Raw genomic sequence first — 25,662 nt, 5'->3', positions numbered from 1 at the left:
ATTGGAAGTACATTAGCTTTCGGAGCGATGCTCCTTCATCAGGTGATTGTGGAGGGCTCGATCCTAACACAGAATTTATAGCAAGAATTTGCAGTGGGATGTAACTGAAATTATACATTGAAGAATTGATTGTCTGTTAAACCTTTCATCTGTTAGAATACAGTGATAGTTTCACTTCTTTCATGTGTAAATCACAAAACCCTTCTTTTTAAAGTTGCATTCTCGGGTTAGCTGTTAACAATGGTGATAGCTAGACAATATGTTGAAGGTGTTAGCCCCCTGTGTTCTCTGTCTATGCCATGATGTTTAGATTGATTCTAATCTAAAAAGTGAGATGACAGAGTTTTACATGAATTCATGCAGTTTTTGAGCTCAGAGTTCTACATGAATGTATGCAGTTTTTGAGCAAAGTGCAATGTAACTCTGCAAGTACAAATTCACCACACAAAATATATGTGTGCATGTGGGTCTTTGTCTGTCTGTGTGTGTGTATGTGTCTGTCTGGGGTGGGGGTTGTGAGTGTGAGAAAGTGTGTGTAGTGAGTGCAGTGTCTTAAGTCTGTGAGGGGGTGCATGTGTGGGAGTGTGTGTGTCTATAAGGGTGTGTGTGGGTGTCTGTGTGCGCGTCTGTGTGTACCTGTGTCCGTGTGTATGTGAGAGTGTGTGTGTGTAGGAATATCTCTATGTGTGTGTAATGCAATGGTGATCACCTGTAATGTGACAAACCCCATGGGGAGGGCCTCAACCGGGACCTTGGGTTCATGTCACATTACAGGTGATCACCATTGCACTATACACACACACACACACAGATACTCCTACACACACACTCACATACACACGGACACATGTACACACAGACGCGCACACAGACACCCACACACACCCTTATAGACACACACATTCCCACACATGCACCTCCTCACAGACTTAAGACACTCTACACTCACTACACACACACACACACACACACGCACACACACTTTCTCACACTCACAACCCCCACCCCAGACAGATACACACACACAGACAGACAAAGACCCACATGCACACATATATTTTGTGGGGTGCATTTGTACTTGCAGAGTTACATTGCACTTTGCTCAAAAACTGCATACATTCATGTAGAACTCTGAGCTCAAAAACTGCATGAATTTATGTAAAACTCTGTTATCTCACTTTTTAGATTGGAATCAATCTAAACATCAGGTCATAGACAGAGAACACAGGGGGCTAACACCTTCAACATATTGTCTAGCTATCACCATTGTTAACAGCTAACCCGAGAATGCAACTTTTAAAAAAAAGGGTTTTGTGATTTACACATGAAAGAAGTGAAACTATCACGGTATTTTAACAGATGAAAGGTTTAACAGACAATCAATTTTCCAATGTATAATTTCAGTTACATCACACTACAAATTTTTGCTATAAATTCTGCGTTACGATTGAGCCCTCCACTATCAACTGATGAAGGAGCGTCGCTCCGAAAGCTAGTGTACTTCCAATTAAACCTGTTGGACTATAACCTGATGTTGCGTGATTTTTAACTTTGTACACCCCAGTCCAACACCGGCATCTCCAAATCATAAATAATTTAAAGTTCTGTGAAAGAAAACTCTTCATTGCTGCACTGACTGACCTAACTCTGACTGATTCCATCTCCTACCTGGCTTAATACGCCAACATCACTGGAACTGTGCCTCAACTCTCCTCAGCTGTAGATCATTTCCAAACCTCTCTCCCTCTGTAGTGACGTCAAGAACTGGCAGGACTGAGCAAGTTAGTGCTGTGTAAGTGCCACTCGATAGCACTGTCGATGACTGCTTCCATCACTTTACTGATGATCGAGAGTTGACAAATGGAGCAGTAATTACTAGATTGGATTTGTCCTGCATTTTTGTGTACGTCACATACCTGGGCAATTTTCCACATTGTCAGGTAGATGCTAGTATTGTAACTGTACTGGAACAGCTTGGCTAGGGCTGCTGCGGGTTCTGGAGCGCAAGTCTTCAGTACTGTTGCCAAGCTGTACTGTTATCAAGGCACATAGCTCCTGGAGTAGTCAGTGGTTTAAACCATTTCTTGACTCGAAATGGAGTAAATTAGTTTGGCTGGAAAGGGCCTCTGAAGGAGGCCAAGAGGAATCACTCCCTGCCTGATCATGTTTGCAAATGCTTCAGCCATTGCCTGTCACTTTGATGTGACGGGCTGCCTCAACATTGTAAGCAGGGTTATTTGTGGAGTTTTTTCCTCAGGGAAATTGTATAATTGTCCATCACCATTCACAACTGAATGAAGGAGGACAGCAGAGCTTAGACCTGATCTATTGGTTGCAGGGTTATTTAGTCCATCGATTCTATGTTGATTCTACTGTTTGACATGCAAGTAATCCTGTGTTATAGCTTCACTAGTTTGGCACCTCATTTTTTTGGTAAGCCTGGTGCAGCATCTGGCATGCCCTCTTCAGTGAACTATAGGGTTGGCAACCTGGCTGGATGGTGATGAGACAGTAGGAGTATGCAGACAAATGAGGGTACAGATTATTGTGGAATACATACCTGCTGCTGAGGTCCCAGTCTTGAGCTGCCACATCGGTTCTGAATTCACTCCATTCACAGGACAGAGGTAATTCCACACAGTGGAGCCTCTCCTCTTAGTTGAAATGTAACGTTCTCTCCTTCTTTATTGTCATGGACAGCTCAATTGCCAAGATTGGGGAGGGTGAGTTGTCTTGGGATTTTGCTCTTGTTGATTTCCTCAGCATCTGCCTGAACTTCCTATGAGTTGAAACCTTCCTCGTGTACAGTTGATTCCCAGACCTTAACAGCTTGAAGTTACAGTTAGTTACCTGAAGACAAAGGAATTTGGTACAAGCCTTAAGGGGATAAAGTTCCTTGGTTGCAAATTCAAATACTGGAGGTAACGAGCAGCAGCCATTGTATTGGCCATGCAAAAGGTGAAGCAGAAACTCATCAGAATGTTTCTAAGCTTCCAAAGTTTCGCTTATAAGAAGAGGTGACATAAACTAGACCTTTTCCCTGCAATATAGTAAGTATTTTGATCAAGGGTTTTAGGGATTGTATGGGAGATGGAGAGAAATTGAGATTTCTAAGGTAGATATCTCAAGGGCAAGAAAGGTTTACAAGGATGTTGCCAGGGTTGGAGGGATTGAGCTGCAGGGAGATGCTGAATAGGCTGGGATTGTTTTTCCCTGGAGCTTGGGTGGCTGAGGGATGACCTTACAGAGGTTTATAAAATCATGAGGGCATGCAGAGGATAAATAGATAAGGTTTTTTCCCATGGGGTGGGAGAGTCCAGAACTGGAGGGCATAAGTTTAGGGTGAGAGGGGAAAGATATAAAAGGGACCTAAGGGGCAACTTTATCACGCAGAGGGTGGTACATGGATGGAATGAGCTGCCAGAGGAAATAGTGGAGGTGGGTACAATTACAACATTTAAAAGGCATCGGGATGAGTATATGAATAGGAAGGGTTTGGAGGAATATGGGGCTAGATTAGGCTAGGATATCTGGTTGGCATGAACAAGTTGGACCGAAGGGTCTGTTTACTTGCTGTACATCTCTATGACTCTATCTATGATTCTAAATGATGGCCCAACTAATGAAGCTGACATCTCATGAATGAATTTTTGAAAACTCTCATTGGTAGAAGAGCAGGGGATTTTCCCACATCTTTGGCGAATGCATTTACCTCAATGGATATCACTGTGAGCCACTTATCTCACCACTATTTGTGAGAAATGCAAAATTGGTGCTGAGTTTCCCACATTCCAATCGTGAATCACCTTCAAAAGTACCAGATTGGAGTTAATGTGCATTGGAATGTCTCAAAGTTGTGGAAAATGGTAAGTCTTGACAGGGGTGAAACCAAATTTTGACAGTACCCCTCATTCATCATTTCCTGTTATGTGGGTCAGGGAAGTGGAGGAAGAAATCAACAGGTGGGTGAGGGGAAGTGAGGCAGCACAAGTGCTTCCCTTTCTCCAGAAGCTGATCTGGTTGTTGTCTGAGCTCCATTGCACTGTTACGGCAACAATCTCTCCCACTAATACGTACCATATGTCTGACACTTCTCATGTGAAATACTTCCATCTCAGTGCTTTATTTAGTAGTTAATAGGTTAAAGAGTTTTTTACAACTAATAAAGCTCCACATTGGTCTCCTTTAGTATGCCATTAATTGAACACATTAGCTTTCGGGAGAGCATAACTGAGAACAGTTGGAGTTTGGGGAGTTTATGTCCATTCGCAGAATCAGTCTTCCTTTCGACATCATTATTCCCTCTCTTCTGACCATTTAGCTTGTCATCCGGATGCACACAATACCACCAACCTCCTGGGACCAATTTTCTATCCAGTTCTTTTAGCTGATCCTCTGACAGAGTCATAGAGCTGTATAGCAGGGAAGCAAACCCTTCGGTCCAACTCGTCCATGCCGAATAGATATCCTAAATTAGTCCACTCCCATTTGCCAGCATTTGGCCCATATCCCTCTAAACCCTTCCTATTCACATACACATCCGGATGCCTTTTAAATGTTATAATTGTACCAGCCTTCACCACTTCCTCTGGAAACTCATTCCGTACACGCACCATCCTCTGCATAATAAGTTGCCCCTTAGGTCACTTTTATGTCACTCCCCCACCTTAAACCTACATCCTCTAGTTCTGGACTCTTCCACCCGGGAAAAAGACCTTGCCTATTCACCCTATCCATGCCCCTCATGATTTTATAAACCTCTATAAGGTCACCCCTCAGCCTCTGGTGCTGCAGAGAAGACAGCACCAGCCTATTCAGCCTCTCCCGATATCTCAAACCCTCCAAACCCAACGACATCCTTGTAAATCTTTCCTGAACACCTTCAGGTTTCACAACATCTTTTCTATCGGAGGGAGGGCAGTAGACGTCAAACTTGGGAGGGTGATGGTAACGTTTTAATGTTACAGTATTAATCATTCCAAAGCCAAGCTGAATGCGCTGGAGACACGAGGCCAAATCCCATCACGCTTGTTTTATTTGTATTCATTAATGAGCTGTGGGAGTCATGGGCTGGGCCAGCATTTATTGCCCACCCCCTGTTGCCCTTGAGAGGGTGGGGTGAACAGCTTTGGGGGGGAATCCAAAACTAGAGTGCATAGGTTTAAGGTGAGAGGTGAAAGATTTAAAAGGGACCTAAGAGGTAACTTTTACACACAGAGGGTGGCACGTGTATGGAATGAGCTGCCAGAGGAAGTGGTGGAAGCTGGTACAATTACAACATTTGAAAGGCATCTGGATGGGTAAATGAATAGGAAGGATAGGGGCCAAATGTGAGCAAATGGGACTAGGTCAGATTGGGATGTGTGTTGGGCATGGACGAGTTGGATTGAAGGGTCTGTTTCTGTGCTGTATGAATCTATGATTCTATGACTTTGACACGGCAAACCATGCGCTGTGATTTGACCCACAATGCCCTTTGAGAGGGTATTCCAGGATTTTGACCCAGTGTCAGTGATTGAACAGCGATATATTTCCAAGTCAGGATGGTGAGTGATATGGAGAGGAATTTGCAGGGGCAGGTGCTCCCAAGTATCTGCTGCCCATGTCCTTCTAGATGGAAGTGGTTGTGGATTTGGAATGCTCTGAGGAGCTGCTGTGAATTTCTGTGAGTGTGTCTTGAAGATGATACACACTGCTGCTACTGAGCACCAGTGGTTGAATGATTGAATAATGCGGCAACAATCAAGCAAGCTGCTTTGCCTTGGATGGTGCTGAGTGTATTGAGTGATGTTACAGCTACACCCATTCAGGCAAGTGGGGAGTGTTCCATCACACTGCAGACTTGTACTTTGTAGATGGTGGACAGGCTTTGGAGAGACAGGAAATGTGTGACCCACCACACAATGCCTAACCTCCAACCTGCTCTTGTAGCCACTGTATTTATATCCCTCAGCCAATCCAGTTACTGATCAATGATATTGATATTGATATTGAGAATGGTGGATTCAGAGATGTGTGAGAATATAATATAAAATTAATAAATATAGAACATTAAGTGAATCTCAGCAATGGTAACCATGGCAACCATTATTGATTGCCAGAAAGACACATCTGATTCACAAATGTCTTACAGAGACTGTATTCATTCAGTCTGGCCTACATGTGATTCCAGACTCAAAGCAATATAGTTGACTCTTAAATGCCCTCTGAAATGGCTTGCAAGATCAAGATCCCTTTCCCAAGAGATAGCACACCAGAGGTGCGTTAAACATGTCTTAATGGATTGGCTAAATGTATCTATAAAGGGCAAAATGATTTCTCACAGTGGTTAGGGGAGTCTGGAATGGTGGGGCATAGCATTTATGCGAGATTCAGGGTGATATCAGGAAGTTCTCCTTCACACAAACACAAACCTGGAACTCTGTTCCCAAAAATGTTGTTGCAGATTGAAGATGGCAATTGAAAAGCCAGAGACTGAGAATGGTGGATTTTTATTGGGTCGCAGAACCAGTTAGGCCTAATGAAGTGAAGACACAATTCGACAATTGAAAGGTAGAACTCATTCAAGAGACAGAATGGCCTCCTCTTGTTCCTGCTTTTCCCAGAATTTCACCCACTAACTCATACTGGATGGAGGAGGGGATCTGGGATTTTGTGCTCCATGGGGCTCTGTAATTAGTCTGCTCAAGACTTTCTACATAATAAGGCTCAGTCTTAACAGCTTCATCACTTTGATTGTGTTTGGTTGGCAAATGCTAAGATCTTATTGCCACATTGTGGAACAGACAATCGAAGTTCACAAGACTGATAGTCAATAAGATGATTTTAGCACCCTTGACTTCTTTGCTCTGACCTTTGAGTTTAGGAATTGGAACCTCATATTGAGGTTGTACAAGACGGTTGTGAGGCCCCTTCTGTAGTACTGTGTGCGGTTCTGGTGCCCCATTATAGGAAATATATTATTAACTTAGAAAGGGTTCAGAAAGGATTTATCGGATGTTGCCAGGAATGGAAGGTCTGTGATATAAAAACAGACATGAAAAACTGGGACTTTTTCTACTGAAGCATCAGAGGCTGAGGGGTGACCTTCTACAGGTGACTTTATAAAATCATGAGGGGCATGGAGAGGGTAAATAGAAACAGTCTTTTCCCAAAGGTGCAGGAGTTCAAAACTACGGGGCATAGTTTTAAGGTGAGAGGAGAAAGATTTAAAAAGGACAGGAGGGGCAACATTTTTACACAGAGGGTTATTTGTGCATGGAATGAACTTCCTGAGAAAGTGGTGGATGCAGGTACAGGTACAATGTTTAAAAGACATTTAGTTAAGTTCATGATTAGGAAAGGTTTGGAGGAATATGGGCCAAGCGCAGGCAGGTGAGACTAGTTTAGTTTGGGGTTATGGTTGGCAAGGACTAGTTGGACCAAAGAGTTTGTTTCCGTGTTGTATGACTGTATGACTCTATCTGGATCCCTACCTTGGGAAAGTTCAGGTGGAATTCGTATTGGAGTACATTCTCTTGAAGATTCAAAAAATCATAGGTGATCTTTTTGAGACGTACAAAATTCTTTGTGTGCACTTGCAATGCCAAGATATAAGGTGATGGGCCAAGTGCTGAGTAGTGGGATTTTGGGTTTTTGATCACGGACATAACAGACCAACGTGCCTCTTTCCATAATGTAGACCTCTATGACTCACTGGAGTTTAGAAGAATGAGGGGAGAATTTCATAGAAACCAATAAAATTCTAACAACACTAGACAGATTAGATGCAGAAAGGATGTTGTCGAAGGTGGGGGAGCCCAAACCAGGAATCATAGTTTAAGGATAAGGGGTATATTTTTTGGGACTGAGATGAGGAGAAATGTCTTCACCCAGAGAGTGGTGAGCCTGTGGGTTTCACTACCACAGAAACTAGTTGAGGCCAAAACATTATGTGTTTTCAACAAGAAGGAAGATGTATCTAAAGGGATCAAAGATATATACATGGAGGGTGGGATTAGGGCATTGAGCTCAATGATCAGCCATTAACATATTGAATGGCGGAGCGTGCTCATGGGGTCTAATGGCCTACTCCTGCTCCTATCTCGTATGTTTCTATTTTTCTATGAGTCTATGACCATAGTATGAAGGACACATGCTGAGAGGCAGTTGCTTGAAGGCTGACAAAGCGAGAACTAGTTGGAGGGAGCTAGCAAGGGTGTCACAGTCTCAGGATAAGGAGTCATAAATCTAAGACTCAGGTGAGATTACAGTGAAGAAGGATATCTCAGAGTACAATGGGACCTCAATCAGATGGACCAATGGACTGGGGAGTGACAGATGGAGTTTAATTTAGGTAAATGTGAGGTGTTGCAATTTGGTGAGACAAACCAGTACAGGAGATGGTAGGGCCCTCCTGTATTCCTGAGCAAAGAGATCCATGGGTGCAGGTACATAGTTCCTTTAAAGTAGAGGCGGAGGTAGACAGGGTGGTGAAGAAGGCATCTGGTACGCTTGCTTTCATTGGTCAGTGAATTGAGTATAGGAGTTGGGAGGTCATGTTGCAGCTGCACAGGACATTGGTGAGGCCACTTTTGGAATACTGCTTTCAATTCTGGTCTCCCTGCTACAGAAATGATGTTGCAACACTTGAAAGGGTTCAAAAAAGATTTACAAGAATGTTGCCAGGATTGGAGGGTTTGAGCTTTTGGGAGAGACTGACTAGGCTGGGGCTGTTTTCCCTGTAATGTCGGAGGCTGAGGGGCGACCTTAGAGAGGTTTATAAAATCATGAGGGGCATGGATAGGGTAAATAGACAAGGTCTTTCCCCCAGGATAGGGGAGGCCTAAACTAGAGGGCATAGGTTTAGGGTGAGAGGGGAAAGATTTAAAAGGGACTTGAGGGGCAACCTTTTCACACAGAGGGTGGTGCGTATGTGGAATGAGCTGCCAGAGGACGTGGTGGGGGCTGGCACAATTACAGCATTTAAATGCCACCTGGATGGGTATATGAATAGGAAGGGTTTAGAGGGATATGTGTCAAACATGGGCAAATGGGACTAGTTCATTTTAGGAAACTTGGACGAGGTGGGCTGAAGGGCCTGTTTCCATGCTGTATGACTCTGTAGGGAGGAGCAGGAGAGTGGCCTGAGCCAATACTTGTCCCTCAGGCAACATCGCTAAAAAGTAAAAGGATTTTTTGATCGTTCATCACCTCGCTGCTTGCAATGTGCAGATTGATAGCTTTGTTTCCTGCATTGTAGGAGTGACCGTACTTCACATGTTTCCTGCAATGCACCCGGGGCGGGCAGGGGGGGGCCATCCTGAGACCATCAGAGGCACTACAGTAGTGCAGGTTCTTCCCTCACATGAAGATGTCAACCAGGAGCAAATCCTGCAGGCAGTTGGAGAAAATATTTGGAGGGGCGAGTGTTTACAGTTTTTGTATTCCATCCACCTAGTCAGCAGAAGCCAAAACAAACCCTAAACTGTGTCACGCCTATAGTCTGCAGCCTGACTGTTAGCCATGGAGGAAGCATGTCTTGCCAAAACCCTGCTGCTCACAGATTCATCAAAACCTTGTGACAAAAGCCTGACGAGACCATGGGCAGAACCAGATCTGCTCATGCCCGTCAAGGGTCAGGTTTGTGACGCCAGATTGGCATACAGTTTCTGGATAGAATGGGCACAAAGATTCACTGACTGATGTCCCAGGGCTATATTTTAACACAGCAATTGGACATGTTCTGGGACAGAGTGGGGGAGAGGGAGAGAGAGAGAGAGAGAGAGTGGGGGAGGAGCAGCTGTCATAGCCAGTTCAAAAGAAATGACTCCAGCCTCAAGTGAAATGGTTTTGAGCTAGCTCTGATTAACATGATTAGGTCCCAGGTAGATAAATAGCATTTAATGCTACACGGCAACCTGTGCAGACCCTGCACTGAAAACTTACTTGATCTCTTTAACACGGGACACAAAATGCCTAAACCACAAACCAGCCAATGCAACGACCGTCTGCAAGGGCAGCTGTGACTTAGCATTCTGAATAACCATCATGTTTTCAGCTGATTCCATGACAGGACACTTGCACCAGAAATTGTTCCTCAAGTAAATGACATCCCCTCACCCCATCCCTCCCCGATAGTTCCTGAATGAACTGGATTGAACCCAAGTTGCTGTGATGCTGCGCCAGTTCTACAGAAGGTGATATTTCCTCACGGTCTTTCTACCTGACCTGTCTCTTGGCCCAGTCTGGCTGTCTTTCTGCCCACCATGGCCTCAGTGTGAACCTCCAGCCTCAAGGTGATTCCAGAGCAGTCTCCCAGCCTCAAGGTAAAGCCTGGCACAGTCTTGAGTCAAAGCCTAGTACAAACTGGTTGCTCAGTGTCAGCATGGACCTGGTTGGAAGGACTGTTGTTCTGAACTTTTTATTTCTCCTTGTTTAAATTTATTTCTGAAATGCTGGATTTCATTCTTTTCCAAAGGGCTTACACTGAACAATCTGTGCCTAGGTACCTTGTACCTAAAATGGCACCGTAAGTGGCAACTTGGAAACTGTTCACTGTGCTCAGTACTTGTGACAACAAAGCTAATTCAACTACGCCTTGGATCTGCCCCCAACTCCGGCTCGGTTTGCGTCTGGTGACCCTCAGGCTCTGGGTCACAGACTCCCTTCCTGGATCAGAAAGACTCTGGGTCCAAGGACCACTGCAGAAACTTGAGAACATAATCTCGGGTTGGTCCTCACAATGCGGTGCTGGGGGAGTGTTGCACTTTAAAGGCACTGTCTTTCTGATGAGGGAACAAACTTCTTGGGGCCTCAGCTGAATGGCCACCATTTCAAAGAAAATCAATGAAGATTTCCCTGTGTCCTGAGTTGATATGTATCCCACAACCAACAGCAGATGACAGATGATACAGCCATTTATCTGGTTACTGTTGTGGGAGCTTGCTGTGCACTAATATGGCTGTCATGTTTCCTGCACTCCAATAGGGACCACATTTCAAATGTGTATTTAATTGGCTGCAAAGTGATTGGTGCTATGCCAATGCAAGTGTCTCTCTCCACAGATCACCTCAGGAATGATGCACACAGTAATTTGACACAAACGTGTTTCGATTACACATTGTAAAGGCGTTCAAATTGGATTTCAGCCTTCCCCATCAGACTAGAAATTAGGGCTTGGTGATATCAGCAAGTAAATACCTCACCCACTCACACAATGCTTGGGTTACCTTCTCTGATCAAAATGTGGGTGGAGGCATAACATAGCTGCTATCTATATAGCACTCTTAACACAATGAGCCATTCCAAGGTGTTCACAGGAGCATTATAAAATAACGTCCATCACAGAGTCACGCAAGGAGACTTTTGGTAAGATTTCAGCCATTGGTCAGCTTTGAAATATCAAAAGAGGCAAATGTGATTTAGAGACAGAGATGTGGACATCCAATTCCAGGGTTCAGGGCCTAGGAAACTGAATTCACAGCTGACAATGGATACCTGGGGTTCTCAATAGGTCAGTATTAGAGGATGATGTGAAGGTGCTGGTGTTGGACTGGGATGGACAAAGTTAAACATCACACAACACCAGGTTATAGTCTGACAGGCTTGCTTGAAAGTACAAGCTTTCGGAACACTGTACCTTCGTCGGGTAGTTAGTATCTCAGAGGTTGGACAAGATTGTGAAGACAGGGAGGGAGGGAGGTGGCCTTGGGGAGAGAATCCTGAAGTAGAACACTGCTTGACTGGGAGCCAGTGTTGGTCAGCGAGCAGTGCCACCCAGCTGAGTGAGAGGGGCGAGGCATTGCGGGAATGCGCGGTCACCAAATCAAAGCCATCACACAGGATGAGCAGGACTGAGGAAAAAAAGCTAATCTTTGTCACAATCACACAGGCTGTCGCTTGGATCTCTTGTTAAGAGCAGTTTCATCTGTGTCAGGGGCAGATACCCAGTTTGAGGGATTGAAACATGGAGCTCCAGGAAGGATGTGAAAGTATTTGGGAGGTGATGACACTTCAAGAATGTCGGAGAGGAATAGGGTGAGAATGGCAGTTATTATGGAGCAGACCAAAACCCCTCCGAACATATCCAGGAGCTAGCCTAGACCCACTTTTAGCTTATTTAAGATGCTGTATTCCAGACCAATCTAACTACTAGGCTATAAGCAAAACATATTTTATTCTTACACTGGCGTAACTTTAACTCTATCGAAGTACTTAACTAAATAATATACATTTTATACCAACTGTTCCAACATTTTATATGAGCAATTCCATTAACACACCCTTGGCAAAAGCAAATTCAGCAAAACAGTGTTATTCTCACATATGGTCTTCTCACTCTAATCCAGCAGAACAGAATACTGAAAGAAACAGTCTAGCAGAGACAGAGAGAGAGAGAAAGAGAGAACTGAAACTTGTTGCAGCAGCAGAGAGATAGAGAGAGAGAGAGAGCTGAATCATACATCTTTCTCCAAAACCCCAGCTACAGCAACTGGAAGCAAAGACTGAAACCCTGGGTCTAGTGTGAGATTGACTTCACTCACTGTACATAAAAAAACAAAGTTAATTCTTCTCTGCTTTTCATGGGGCAGATTCCTGGACAGAATAAATCCCTCTTGAAGGCACATTGTGCCACACAATGGATCAAAAGTGTGCAAGGACCAGGGAGGGGGAGGTGGTGGGGGATAAGGGGTTGTTTTCTCGAGAATGTGGGTGCTCTTGCAGTCTTAGAGGGAAGAGGGTCAACTTCAGCAGACAGAGAAAAACCATTGACAATATCATGGGATCAGCAGGAGACATTGGGTTATCAGCAGTTTAGAGGGAATAGGATTGGGGAACAGGAGGGAGAGAGAAGGGATATTGGAGAAAGATGTGAGCTTAAGGCAGGGCAGAGCATTAAGGTTTTAGATTAGATTAGATTAGATTCCCTATAGTATGGAAACAGGCCCTTTGGCCCAACAAATCCACACTGACCCTCCACAGATAAACCCACCCAGACCCATTCCCCTACCCTATATTCACCCCTGACACTATGGGCAATTTAGCATGGCCAATTCACCTGACCTGCACATCCTTGGATTGTGGGAGGAAACCGGAGCACCCAGAGGAAACCCACACAGACACGGGGAGAATGTGCAAACTCCACGCAGACAGTCACCTGAGGCTGGAATTGAACCTGGGACCCTGGTGCTATGAGGCAGCAGTGCTAACCACTGAGCCACCACAAGGTGTAGGGGAAGGGAGGGATGTCTCAATCTCAATCTTCAGGACCGAGAAACTCCATTAGCTCCTCAATCTTGCTCTTCAAGATGAGGGTGGGAGAGGTTCAGAGAGAAGGATTTCTGAAGACAGCTTGCAACAGGGAGAGGAAGCCTCGGATGATCTTTGTGCCTCTTTGCAGAATGATAAGAGGTTTCAGCAAGACCTAGTAACAGTCTGACAGAGAATAACTGAAACATTTGACCTCCAAACTCCTTTCAAGATGAAAATAACAGCAAAGCATTGCAGGTGCTGGAAATCTGAAATGAAAATAGAAATTGCTGGAGAAACTCGACAGGTCTAGTGGCTTCTGTGTGTGTGTGTATCTCTCTCTGTGTAATGTTGTCAGACCTGCTGAGCTTATCCAGCACTTTCTATTTTTGCTACCTACAAGAATGTGTCTCTTGTGGTTTAAGGGTGTGGTGGTGAAATCTGTCCCTGGGGAAATGGCTGCAGTGGGAGACAGTCATGGTTCTGGTGGGGTCTGGGATATCAAAGGTGAAGGTGAAGGTCGAGTTGAGTAAATCAGTAACTGCAGGAATGCTGCAGCAGAAGGTTTTTCAAGGTGTAAGTTGTGAGTTTCCTTGCCATATTGTCTCACTTGTCCTTTCCTTTATATTCCTTTCACCGTTTAATCTCAATTAATGATAGTGAGTCACTCTGCATGGGAAAGCTGCAGATCAGAAGGAGGTCACTTAGCCCATCAAGTCTATACTGGGTCTTTGAGTGAATTGGCCAATTGTTCATTCCCCACAGTGCTGCAATGTTTATTTTCCTTTTCAAACATTTAACAAAATCCCTCTTGAAAGTTTATGTTGAACCTGCTTCCAACGCCTTTTCAGACAATGCATTCCAGATCACAACAACTTACCTCAGCTCATTTTGTGGAATTATTTAAATTGATTCTCTCGTTACCAAGCCTCAGCCATTAGAAACAGATTCGTCATCCTTGCTCCATCGGAACATATCATGGTTTTCCTCACTCCTGTTTAATCTCCTCTTAGCTTTCTCTCTTTTCTGTACATTTATTCATTCATAAGATAAAACAAAGAATTGCAGATGCTGAAGATCTGAGACAAAAAAACAGAAATTGCCGAAGAAACTCAGCAGGTCTGGCAGCCATTGTGGAGGGAAAGCAGAGTTAATGTTACAGGTCTAGTGACCCTCCTTCAGACTCTGAAGCACCTTTCCTCGCTACTGTCTGTCTTCTGTGACCAGCTCAGTTCTGCATCCATCATTATTCCTGATGAAGGGCTTTTGCCCGAAACGTCGATTTCGAAGCTACTTGGATGCTGCCTGAACTGCTGTGCTCTTCCAGCACCACTAATCCAGAATCTGGTTTCCAGCATCTGCAGTCATTGTTTTTACCGTCTTTATTTTTTGTACCAGCCTACCATGAGGTAATTTATCAAATGCTTTACTAAAGTCCATATAGACAACATTCACCAGCCTTCGTTCATCAATCATTCTTGTCACCTCTTCAATCCAGTTGGTGAGACATGACCTTCCCCCTTCAAACCCATGTTGCCTATGACTTACAAGTATAGTCACTTCCAAATGTGAATAAATCTTGTCTCTCAATATCTTCTCCAACAGCTTCCCCACCACTGACGTCAGGTACCCATCAACTCAAACAGAACAGAAACAGACCCTTTGCACCAACTTGTTGTCCACACCAATCTGATATCCTTAGTCGATCTAGTCCCATTTGCTAACACTTTGCCCATATCCCTCCAAATAATTCCTGTTCATATACCCATCCAGATGCCTATTAAATGCTGTAATTGTACCAGCCTCCACCACTTCCTCTGGCAATTTGGTTCCTTAGGGCTGACACTCGGCGTAAAGTAATGGTAGAGGGCTCTTGAGATAGAATGGTAATGTCCCTCCCTCTGAGCAAGAAGCCCTTAGTTCATGTCCCATCTGAATGGGATGTGTGCATCATAATGTGTTTTAATAAGTTGATTGTATAAATGTCTAAAGCAGCCTACTAGTATTAAAGCCATATTACCCGACAACATTTCGACACTGTGTGAGGATCAGTAACAGTCATTGAAAGATTATTGCTGTCTATCAGATAAAAGCCTTTCACCATAAAATATTTAAAGTGAAAAGCAATAGCCAGGTTCATTGCCAAGCGGATTTGTGGTTGGGAGGGCACAGCAGAGGAGTCTAAAATCATCAGGTGAAGGTTAATGAGCTGTAAGAAGATTGAAATGCAATCTCTTCTTAATGAGGCAAGATATGTGAACTAAGCCCAGCCACCGACCCTCAGGATATGCAATCACATTACTTTCTTCTTGAAAAATATTCTTGAAGAAATTTATTTTCCAAAAGGTGAATCAGTCAATTATTGAATTTTTAACATCTTTGATTGAACCCTATAAGCCTTAAAACCCTATGAGCCTAACAAAGAGCATTTTCCAAACATTATACCGTCCTCTCCCCTCTCATGTGTCAGAGTCATACAGCACGGAAACAGACCAACCTGTCCATGCCAAACATAATCCCAAACTAAACTAGCCCCCCCATCTCCTGCATTTGGCCCATATCCCTCCAAACATTCCTCATCCAAATGTCTTTTAAACATTGTAACTGTGCCTACATCAACCACTTCCTCTGGCAGTTCGTTCCACACACAAACCAATCTGCATTAAAAAATTGCCCTGCTATCTTTTCTAAATCTTCTTCCTGTCACCTTAAAAAAATACCCCCAGTCTTGAAATCTCCCCACCTCAGGGAAAAGACAACTGCCTTTCACCTTATCTATATCCCTCATAATTTTATACACCTCTATAACGTCATCTCTGAACTTCCTACACTCCAGTGAAAAAATGTCCCAGCCTATCCAGCCTCTCCTTATAACTCAACACCCTCCCATCATGGGCAACATTTTGGTAAATCTTTTCCAAACCCACTCCAATTTAATAATATCCTTCCTGTAGCAGGGCGATCAGAACTCAACATAGTCACATTCTTTTCCTGGTCATGTTCTGAAACACGTAGTCCAGGCGTCATCTCAGTTCACTGTTCGTCCATCAAAGACACTGATTACTTTGGCCAAAGACCGTCAAGTTTATCCTCAGGCAGTATCGCTACAAATTTACAAAAACAAAAATATCTGGGAATATCATGATGGTATCAGCAAAAGGGACTGTGAAACTGATGGAGGATTGTGTTTGGAAAATCCTACAAATGCACTAACCCTTCGGGGAAGGAACTTGCCACATTTACTCAGTCTGGGATTATAGGTGACTCCAGCCCACAGCAATGTGATTGATTCTTAGCTGGCCTCACAAGTGGCTCACAAATCTGCTGAGTTGACTCAAACCAGTAATCCACCTTGGGGAATCCCACCATAGCTTTCGAGTAAATGCCAAGATCTCCAGTGATCCTGACGCCAATGTTGTTTGTAATGTTAAAACTGAATTCGAACCCTGCTGTGGGATTTGGATTCACACTGGGTTGGATTATTAATCCAGGGCATGGGATTCCCTGTCAAATAAACTAAGCACAGCATCTCCCCCATACTTTTGCACCCCACTTCTATCCAGATAATCACCCAATGCCACTCGGGTGTCTGAACACTTTGCAGTCTTAAACATCAATCCCATTGTATCCACACCCAGTCTCTTATGAGGGATAATTTAAGCATCGTTCCATTAGATAACATGGTGGAGACAAACTCACACAGAGCCTGGGTAAAAGTAATTACGGCAATTACATACCAACTTCAGTGGTGGGGAAACTTCAAGAAACAATTACTTGGGATAGGTTTACTGGGCACATGGAAAAAGGGTGGTGGATTAGGGAGAGTCAGCACAGATTTCCAAAAGGGGCAATTGTGTTTAACTAACTTGCTGGAGTATGTTGAAAAGGTAACAGAAAGGCTTGATGAGTGTCAAATTACTTATCCAGTGTACATCGATTTCCAGAGGCATTTGATATGATGCCACGCAACAGATTTATAAGAGAAGTGATAGATCGTGGAATAAGAGGATTAGAGTTAGGTTAAGGTTAGGATTAGGCTGAGCAACAGTATCACTGTGGACATGAAAACTAGCTGACAAATAGAAAAATCATAGATTTATTTTGGCTGGAAGAACATTTGTAGTGGAGTTCAGCCTACACTGGGACCTTTGCTTTTCTATATTAATCTATATTAATATATTAATCTAGATTTAATCTAGAACCTAATATATTAATCTAATTAATGATCTAGATTTTGGTGTGCAGGGAACAGTTTCAAGATGACAGCAAACTTTAAAGAATTGTAGACTGTGAGGGTAAGGTGGCACGGTGCCTCAGTGGTTATCACTGCTGCCTCAGCGCCAGGGACCCAGGTTCAATTCCACCTTCAGGCAACTGTGTGGAGTTTGCACATTCTCCCTGTATCTGCTCCGGTTTTCTCCCACAGTCCAAAGATTTGCAGGTTAGGGTGGATTGGCCAATGTTACGCATTGCCCATCGCGTTCAGGGATATGTAGGCTAGGTGGATAAGCAATGGGAATACAGGGTAGCTCTGGGTGGGATACTCTTCAGAGTCAGTGCAGACTTGGTGGGCCAAATGGCCTGTTTCCACACCGTAGGGATAGGGCTTCTATGAAATGAGAGACAGAGAACACTGTACATGGATCTGGAAGAGTTAATACCTAGAAAAATGTGATATCGTCACCCACTGAAATGATGACATGCAGAGACACGGGGTTAGTCATTGACTTGGAAGTTTCCAGAATGGCCAGCACCACTGATCAAACTACTCATGTGACATGTACCTCAGAATCATAATGCAGAATGAGGCCATTCAGGCTGAGGCTGAACCTAACCTGGGTCTCCAGTGCTGTAAGACAGCAGTGATAACTACTGAGCCACCATGCCACTTGGAGGTGCTCCGAAAAGCTCAGCTCTTTGCCAAAGAATTTGGTCAGCAGCCCTAATGCCTCTTTATGTGGCTCGGTGTCACATTTTGCCCAGTAACATACCTGTGAACGCCTGTGGGCATTTTACTCAAGTTCAGGTACTGCACCAATAAAATCTGGGCTTCTATGTTGAATCAACATTGGTAAAGACATGCCTCAAGACTAGTTCCTGAAAGGAAAATTGAAAAAGCTGTTGTGACATGTTCAGTTGCAATCAACAAACATCTCTAAAGTAAATCTCAATAATGACTTGGCTACAATGAACCACTCTGAGGTGTATTCACTGTGATCGTGCAGACTGCATTCCCAAAAACAGCAAGTGATGAGCAAGAACCTAACCAGCCCTCCCTGCAAATAAAGGATCATTGTCCGGGATTTGCGTGGGATTCAGGAAAGTGCAGCAGAGCTTCCAAAGAACCTGCCTTCCTCTTTAGACCAAAATTCTAGCTTTTCCAGTATCTTCCTATGAGGCTAATTATTTTTTTAAAATGCTCCTGTGAAGCACCATGGGATGTTTTGTTACATTCCAAAAGAGCAGGAGGAGGCCATTCGGCCCCTCAATCTGCTCCACCATCTAATACAATCGTCGCTGATCTCATCTCGGCCTTTACTCCATTTTCCTCCTCGCTCTCCATATCCCTTTACCCGTTACTGATTAAAAAACCTACCACCGCCTTAAATTTACTCAGTCTCTACCTCACTCTGGAGGTAGTGAATTCCACAGATTCACCACCCTTTGAGAGAAACAATTCTCTTTCACCTCTGTTTTAAATCTGCCATCCCTTAACCATAAAACCATGACCCCTCGTTCAAATTGCCTCACGAGGGGAAACAACCTCTCTATGTCTACTTTGTTAAATCCTTTTAGCATCTTGTACACCTCAATTAGATCTCCTCTCATCTTAGACCAGCAAGTTTCGGCCTAAAAAGCTTTTCGGCTGCTCTTAAAGGAGCTTGATTGATGTAGATTCTTGGGATGATAACGTTATTTTGGCAAAATATGAATTGTACTGTGACTCCTTTCCACCAGTTTGCACAGGCCTCTGTGAGAATAGAATGGACATTATGCTAAAGAAGAAAGAAGATACACAACATGGCATTGACTGCAGTTTGACAGAGCTCGAATGAACAGGGATCCTTTTGGCTCACGGATCCCAAAGGTTCACCCACAAGGCTCAAAACCCATCTCATACCTCACGCAACTACTTTAACCTATTAGCCCAGAGGTTGTGTGCTAGCACTAATCGGTCATTCAGCCGACTCCAGCCACAGATTTATGCCCCAAACCACCAGAGGAAAAGGATTTATTTTTGCTGTCACCTGCGACAGATGAGCCAAGTTATTTTTGATTCCATTTTCCCCATCTCCCCAGAGCCTTGTGGGGGGAGGTGAACATTTTCTGTCGATATAGATTTTTCAAAACATGCCTCACTCCGAACCACAAACCGAGCTGAGGAAGTTGTGTTTAAGCTGCATTGAATCACGTTAGGTAGACCATCATTCACTTGTAATCGGTGATCATAATTCAGTCAGACTGAGGGTACTTATGGTAAAGGACCAATATAAACCAGGCACGAACTCTCTCGCAGCTGGGGAAAGGCCAACTTTACTGACGCGAGTTAGCAAAGAGTGGGCGGGAAACAAGTACGAGAAAATAAATTGGTGTCAGATCCAGTGGGAGGGAGAAATGTAGGAACAGGAGGAGGCCATCAGCCCCTCGAGCCTATTTCACCATTTAATTGGCTCGTGGTTGATCTGTCACCTTACCCCATATTCCTGTACTTCTGTGCTTGAGCAATGTGACTATAAAATCTAAATCTTCCTACCTTTGGCCCATATCCCTTTGTACCATTGTTTAACAAACATTTGTCAATCTCAAATTTAAAATTAACAACTGACCCTGCATCGACTGTCACTTGTGAAAGACAGTTCCAAACCTCTATAACCCATTGTATATAGAACTGCTTCCTAACTTCTCTCCTAAACGTTCAGGTCCTAATTCTCACAAATCCACAATGCCATTAGGGAATAAATTTCAGGATTTTGCCCCAGCAACACTGAAGGAATGGTGATATATTTCCAAGTCGGGATGGAGAGTGGTTTGGAGGGGAACTTGTAGAGGAGTGATGTTACCATGTATATGTTGCCCTTGTCCTTCTAGATGGTAAAGGCTGCAGATCTAGAAGGTGTTGTGGGAGGAGTCTTGTAGATTTGGAATTTTAACAATGAAGAAGGATGGAATAGACAGGTGTTGTTTTCTTTGGAACAGTGGAGACTGAGAGAAGTTTGAATCGAGGTGGATAAAGTTATGAGGAGCCTGTTGCAGAAAGGAAGAACCTATTCCACTTAGTAATAACCAGAGAACATTAATTTAAGGCATTCAGCAAATAGAACATAGATTAGAACATAGAACAGGACAGCACAACAGAGGCCCTTTGGCCCCCAATATTGTGCTGGCCTTTTATCCTAACCTACGTACTCTTCATTGTACTATTTTCCATGTGCCTATCCAAGAGTCGCTTAAATGTCCCTAATGTCTCTGACTCTACTACAACCGCTGGCAGTGTATTCCACACACCCACCACTCTTTGAAAAAAGAACCTACCTCTGACATCTCCCCTCAATCTTCCGCCATTCTACTTAAAATTATGCCACCTCGTGATAAACATTTCTGCCCTGGGAAAAACTCTCTGGCATCTCAACATTTGTACATCTCAATCAAGTCACCTCTCATCCTTCTTCACTCCAATGAGAAAAGCCCTAGCTCCCTCAACCTTTCTTCATAAGACATGCCCTCCAGTCCAGGCAGCATCCTCTCTAAAGCTTCCATATCTTTCGTATAATGAGGCGACCAGAAGTGAACATACTACTCCAAGTGTGGTCTAACCGGGATTCTATAGAGTTGCATCATAACCTCGCGGCTCTTAAACTCAATCCCCTTGTTAATGAAAGCCCACACACCATACGCCTTCTTAACAACCCTGTCAGCCTGGATGGCAACTTTGGGGGACCTATGGATGTACACCTCAAGATCCCTCTGTTCCTCCACACTGCCAAAAATCCTGCCTTTAACCCTGTATTCTGCATTCAATTTCGACCCTCCAAAGTGAATGACTTCACACTTTTCCAGGTCAAACTCCATCTGCCACTTATCAGCCCAGCCCTAAATTCTGTCAATGCCCCATTACAACCTACAACTACCTTCCACACTATCCACAACTCCACCAACCAATGGCAGACTTACTAACCCACCCTTCCACTTCCTCAGGCAGGTCACTTATAAAAATGTAATTTATAAAAATTACAAAGAGCAGAGAGCCCAAAACAGATCCCTGCTGAATACCACTGGTCACCAAGCTCTAGACTGAATACTTTCTATCTACCGCCACCCTCTGTCTTCTCTGGGCCAACCAATTCTGTATCCAGACAGACAGGTTTCCCTGTATCCCATGCCTCCTTACTTTCTGAATGAGCCTACCATGGGGAACATTACAAAATGAATTGAAACATCTAAGAATAAGGGGTAAGCCATTCAGGACTGACATGAGGAAGAATTTCTTCACTCAGAGAGTTGTGAAACTGTGGAATTCTGGGGGCCAGTTCATCAGATGTATTCAAGAGGGAGCTGGACGTGGCCCCGGCAGTTAAAGGGATCAAGGGGTATGGGGAGAAAGAGGGAAGGGGATATTGAGATTGCATGATCAGCCATGATCACATTGAATGGTGGTGCAGGCTCGAAGGACCGAATGGCCTACTCTATTGAATGGTCCTTCAGCCTGTGCATTCCAAAATGTGACAAAATGCTGCAAGACTCCTCATCTTGCCACTTACTCTTATTCTAAATACTTTAAATCTATGCCCTTTATCAGTTATCCACCCTCTGGCTACTGGAAGAAGTTTTTTTTTAATTCATTCATGGGATCTGAGTGTCGCTGGCTGGACCAGCATTTATTACCCATCCCTAGTTGCCCCTTGAGAAGGTTGGGGTGAGCTGCCTTCTTGAACCGCTGCAGTCCATGTGCTGTAGATTGACCTTGGGTGGTAATTCCAGGATTTTGACCTAACAACAGGAAGGAACAGTGATATATTTTCAAGTCAGGACGGTGAGTGGATCGGAGGAGAATTTGTGGGTAGTGGTGTTCCCATGTATCTGCTGCCCGGGTCCAAAGATGTGCAGTTTAGGTGAACTGGCCATGCTAAATTGCCCATAGTGTTAGGCGCATTAGTCAGGGGTATACATATATATAGGGTAGGGAATGGGTCTGGGTGGGTTACTCTTTGGAGGGTCGATGTGGACTTGTTGGGCTGAAGGGCCTGTTTCCATACTGTAGGGAATCCAATCAAAAAAATACTGGATATGGTATTCCAGATTACACTGCCTGAGGTACCATGGAGATCGGTTCAACTGAGACTTTCAGTAGGGGAGCTGGTTAAGCACCTTATGAGAAAGAAATTTATCTGGGTATAAGGGGAAAGGCTGGTGTCAGTGGGAACATCCATGTTGCCCTTGCAGACAGACATCATAAACATGGGCCAAATACACTCCTACTTCACTGTCATCATTCTGTTTTGTATTTTGTGCCTCAATTTCAGGGTATAAAGCATGGCACAGGGTTTAGCACTGCTTCCTCACAGCGGCAGGACCTGGGGTTCAATTCCAGCCTCGGGCATCTGTCTGTCTGGAGTCTGTACGTTCTCCCCATGTCTGCATGCAGTTTTGGTCACTTTACTACATGTATGGGTGTGATAGCACAAGAGGGGGTACAAAGGAGGTTCACCAGGATGCTGCCTGGGATGGAGAAATTGAGCAATAAACTGAGATTAGATAGGCTTAGATTATTTTCTTCAGAACAGAGAAGGCTGAAGGGGGACATGATTGAGGTGCATAAAATTATGAGGGGTATGGACAGGGTGGGTGGAGAGCAGCTGTTTCCCTTGGTTAAAGAGTCAATCAGGAGGGGGCATTGTTTTAGGGCAAGGGGCAGAAGATTCAGCAGGTGGTGGAAGTCTGGAATGCACTGCCTGGGAAGGCAGTGGAGGCTGAAAACCCTAATACCTTTAAAAAATATTTGGATGAGCACTTCAAATATCATAACGTTCAAGGATATGGGACAAGTACAGGAAATTGGGATTATCGTATTTTCAGTAATAGCTATGTCAGTGCAGACTTGATGGGCCGAAGAGCCTTTTCTGTGCTGTTTGAACCTATGAATCTATAAATCTGTCTGTGTGAGTTTACTCCGGGTGCTCGAGTTTCCTCCAGCAGACCAAAGTTGTGCAGGTTAGATGGAATGGTCATGTGAAATGCAGCATTATGGGAGGATGGAATGCTCTTCGGGGGGTCAGTTCAGATTCAAGGGACCAAATGGCCTCTTCCTGCACTGTAGGGATTCTATGATTTATAAAGCAAAGTAATCTCTGTTTTTCTTTTTAACTTTCCTAATCTGTCCAATCACCTTCAAAGCTTGCGGTGCACAAACATTCAGATGGGTCTCCCTCCGTCCCTAAGTTTTTAACATATTTTCTGTCCTCAGTCCTTCTGAAAAGAATCCCTCCTTTGCGAGGGAGATAAATGCGAAGAGAGGAACTTATTTTTAATCCTGATTGGTATTTTGGAGGGGGATGGCGCATAGTGATACACACTTGCCTTCACCAATGCATTTTCTCTCATGTTTGATTTAGGTGAAGACACCAGAAACAGAGATGCTTCACAAAAAAGGGGGAAGGCTATGGACGGACAGCTAGCAGAGAGAGACACACAGAAAGGGATGTGAGGAACTTCCTGCTTACTATGTGCCAACGCCAACAACTCTCCATCCAAACACCAAGCCATGGGAAAGGACTGCATAGGTAAGACTCACAGGGCAGAATTAGCACATCATATAGAAGACAGCATCAGCCTGATGTGAAGTTTTGTGGTGCAGCCTGCACAATCTAAGGAGGGTCAAAACTGACTAAACCTAAATGGCTATTTTCTTTCTGAAGGACAAGAGAATTCCTTTCATCTGCTGCTTACTGCCTTGAGGTATCCGGGGCTTGGTTACAGTGTCAGGAGACAATCAGTCAAACAAGGAGAGATTTCTGGGACCTGTCAAAATACAAATACGAAAGCAAAAAGTGAAAACTGAAGTGGTCTTCCTTCTGAAAACATTTGAACCAGAACCTGCCTTTCTCTTCACAATAAAGTTGATGCCGCACTCAATTGAAATTGTCCAACGAGGAAGCGATTAGAGGCACAATCGTTGTAATACTCTGCACAAGAGAGGATTTCATTTATATTTTAGGTCGTCCTTTAAAAACTTCCTAAAGCCAAACATAGTCTTTAAGGCGAAGGGACTTCCCAGTGCTCTCTATTCCCAGATACCCCGAGTACCCTCACTGACACAGAGAACCCAGCCACATGGAGCTAGGGGCTGATGTGCCTTCCTACGGCTACTTCAGCAGGACCCCCACTGAGACAAAGGGTCCCAGCTCCCAGCCATTCCTCATGGATCACCAGGAGAACCATCTGAGGAACTGGGAAGATGGAGAGGATTGCCAGGCCAGAGTCATGGGCACAGAGAAAGAAAATGGCATTGCCGAGAGCTTGGAGCCAAGTCCCACGATCAGCGAGGGGTCCATCAGAGAGCCAGCCTCCACCCTGAGGGAAGACACCTGCCCCTTGACCATTTCATCTGGACGGGTCACACCAAGCAAGACTGGGACAAGGGGCAGAGGGAAGTGCAGACCTCCCAAGATAGCGCCACCTGTGGCACCAGGTTTGACTCAACAGCAGAGACCAGCAAGTAAGAATTATTTTATTTCCTCCTGGCTAACACTGACTTTTCAAGGCTGACTATATCATTTTATATAGCCTCAATAAAAAAAACACAACACATAAACCAGACAGATCAAATGTCAGTAATTCATAAAAACATGTCAGTCAGTGAGCACATAGCTCAGGCTAATTCTTGCAGTACAGTTACCGAGGTAGAATCACACTGTTCAAAGGGCCAACAATTAGGGAGTGCTACATTGTCAGAGGGGCAATATTGACGGACAATCACATTTTCAAGAGTTAATACAGAAGGACCGTTACCCTGTCAGAGTGGTAATACTAAAGGTGTGCAACTATGGAGCAATTATGTGGGAGTGCGGTATGGTTGGAGGGTGAGTACCGAGAGAGTGTCACAGGGTCAGATGGTCAGTACTGACAGAGTGCCACAGGGTTGTAAAACTGAGGTAATACTGCACTGTCAGAGGGTCAGTACTGAAGGAGTGCTGTATGATCAGAGGGGGCGTACTGAGGGACGACTGTACTGTTGTATGGCTGGTGCTGAAGGAGCTCTGCACCATTGGAGGGCAAGCTTCAATTTAATCTGCCTCCACTAAACTTCCAGGCAGCCATGATTTGGCGATGCCGGTGTTGGACTGGGGGGTACAAAGTTAAAAATCACACAACGCCAGGTTATAGTCCAACAGGTTTAATTGAAAGCTAGTGCTTCCAATTGAACTTTAGATGTCA

At 44.2% G+C, this 25,662-nt stretch overlaps 1 protein-coding gene and 1 long non-coding RNA gene across 3 annotated transcripts in view; one reads left to right on the top strand and one right to left on the bottom strand.

Moving 5' to 3' along the window:
- LOC140491881 (uncharacterized) overlaps nt 1-25,662 on the top strand; it is a 100,968-nt gene that overhangs the window by 19,645 nt on the left and 55,661 nt on the right. Inside the window, exons 2-3 of one of the 2 annotated variants that reach the window (XM_072590313.1) lie at nt 23,841-24,008; nt 24,144-24,943. In XM_072590313.1, the coding sequence (XP_072446414.1) occupies nt 24,559-24,943 (385 nt within the window). In that variant the 5' untranslated portion in view covers nt 23,841-24,008; nt 24,144-24,558. Of the gene's footprint in view, nt 1-23,840; nt 24,944-25,662 lie in introns of both variants that reach the window. The other variant, XM_072590312.1, reaches the window with a different exon arrangement.
- LOC140491882 (uncharacterized) overlaps nt 1-25,662 on the bottom strand; it is a 99,448-nt gene that overhangs the window by 41,055 nt on the left and 32,731 nt on the right. Inside the window, exon 2 of the long non-coding RNA XR_011963446.1 lies at nt 2,561-2,850. This is a non-coding gene — a long non-coding RNA (uncharacterized lncRNA). The remainder of the gene's footprint in view (nt 1-2,560; nt 2,851-25,662) is intronic.

This window comes from Chiloscyllium punctatum, chromosome 20, assembly GCF_047496795.1.
Source record: "Chiloscyllium punctatum isolate Juve2018m chromosome 20, sChiPun1.3, whole genome shotgun sequence".
Taxonomy (NCBI): domain Eukaryota; kingdom Metazoa; phylum Chordata; class Chondrichthyes; order Orectolobiformes; family Hemiscylliidae; genus Chiloscyllium; species Chiloscyllium punctatum.
This window is presented reverse-complemented; position numbering and strand designations above follow the sequence as displayed.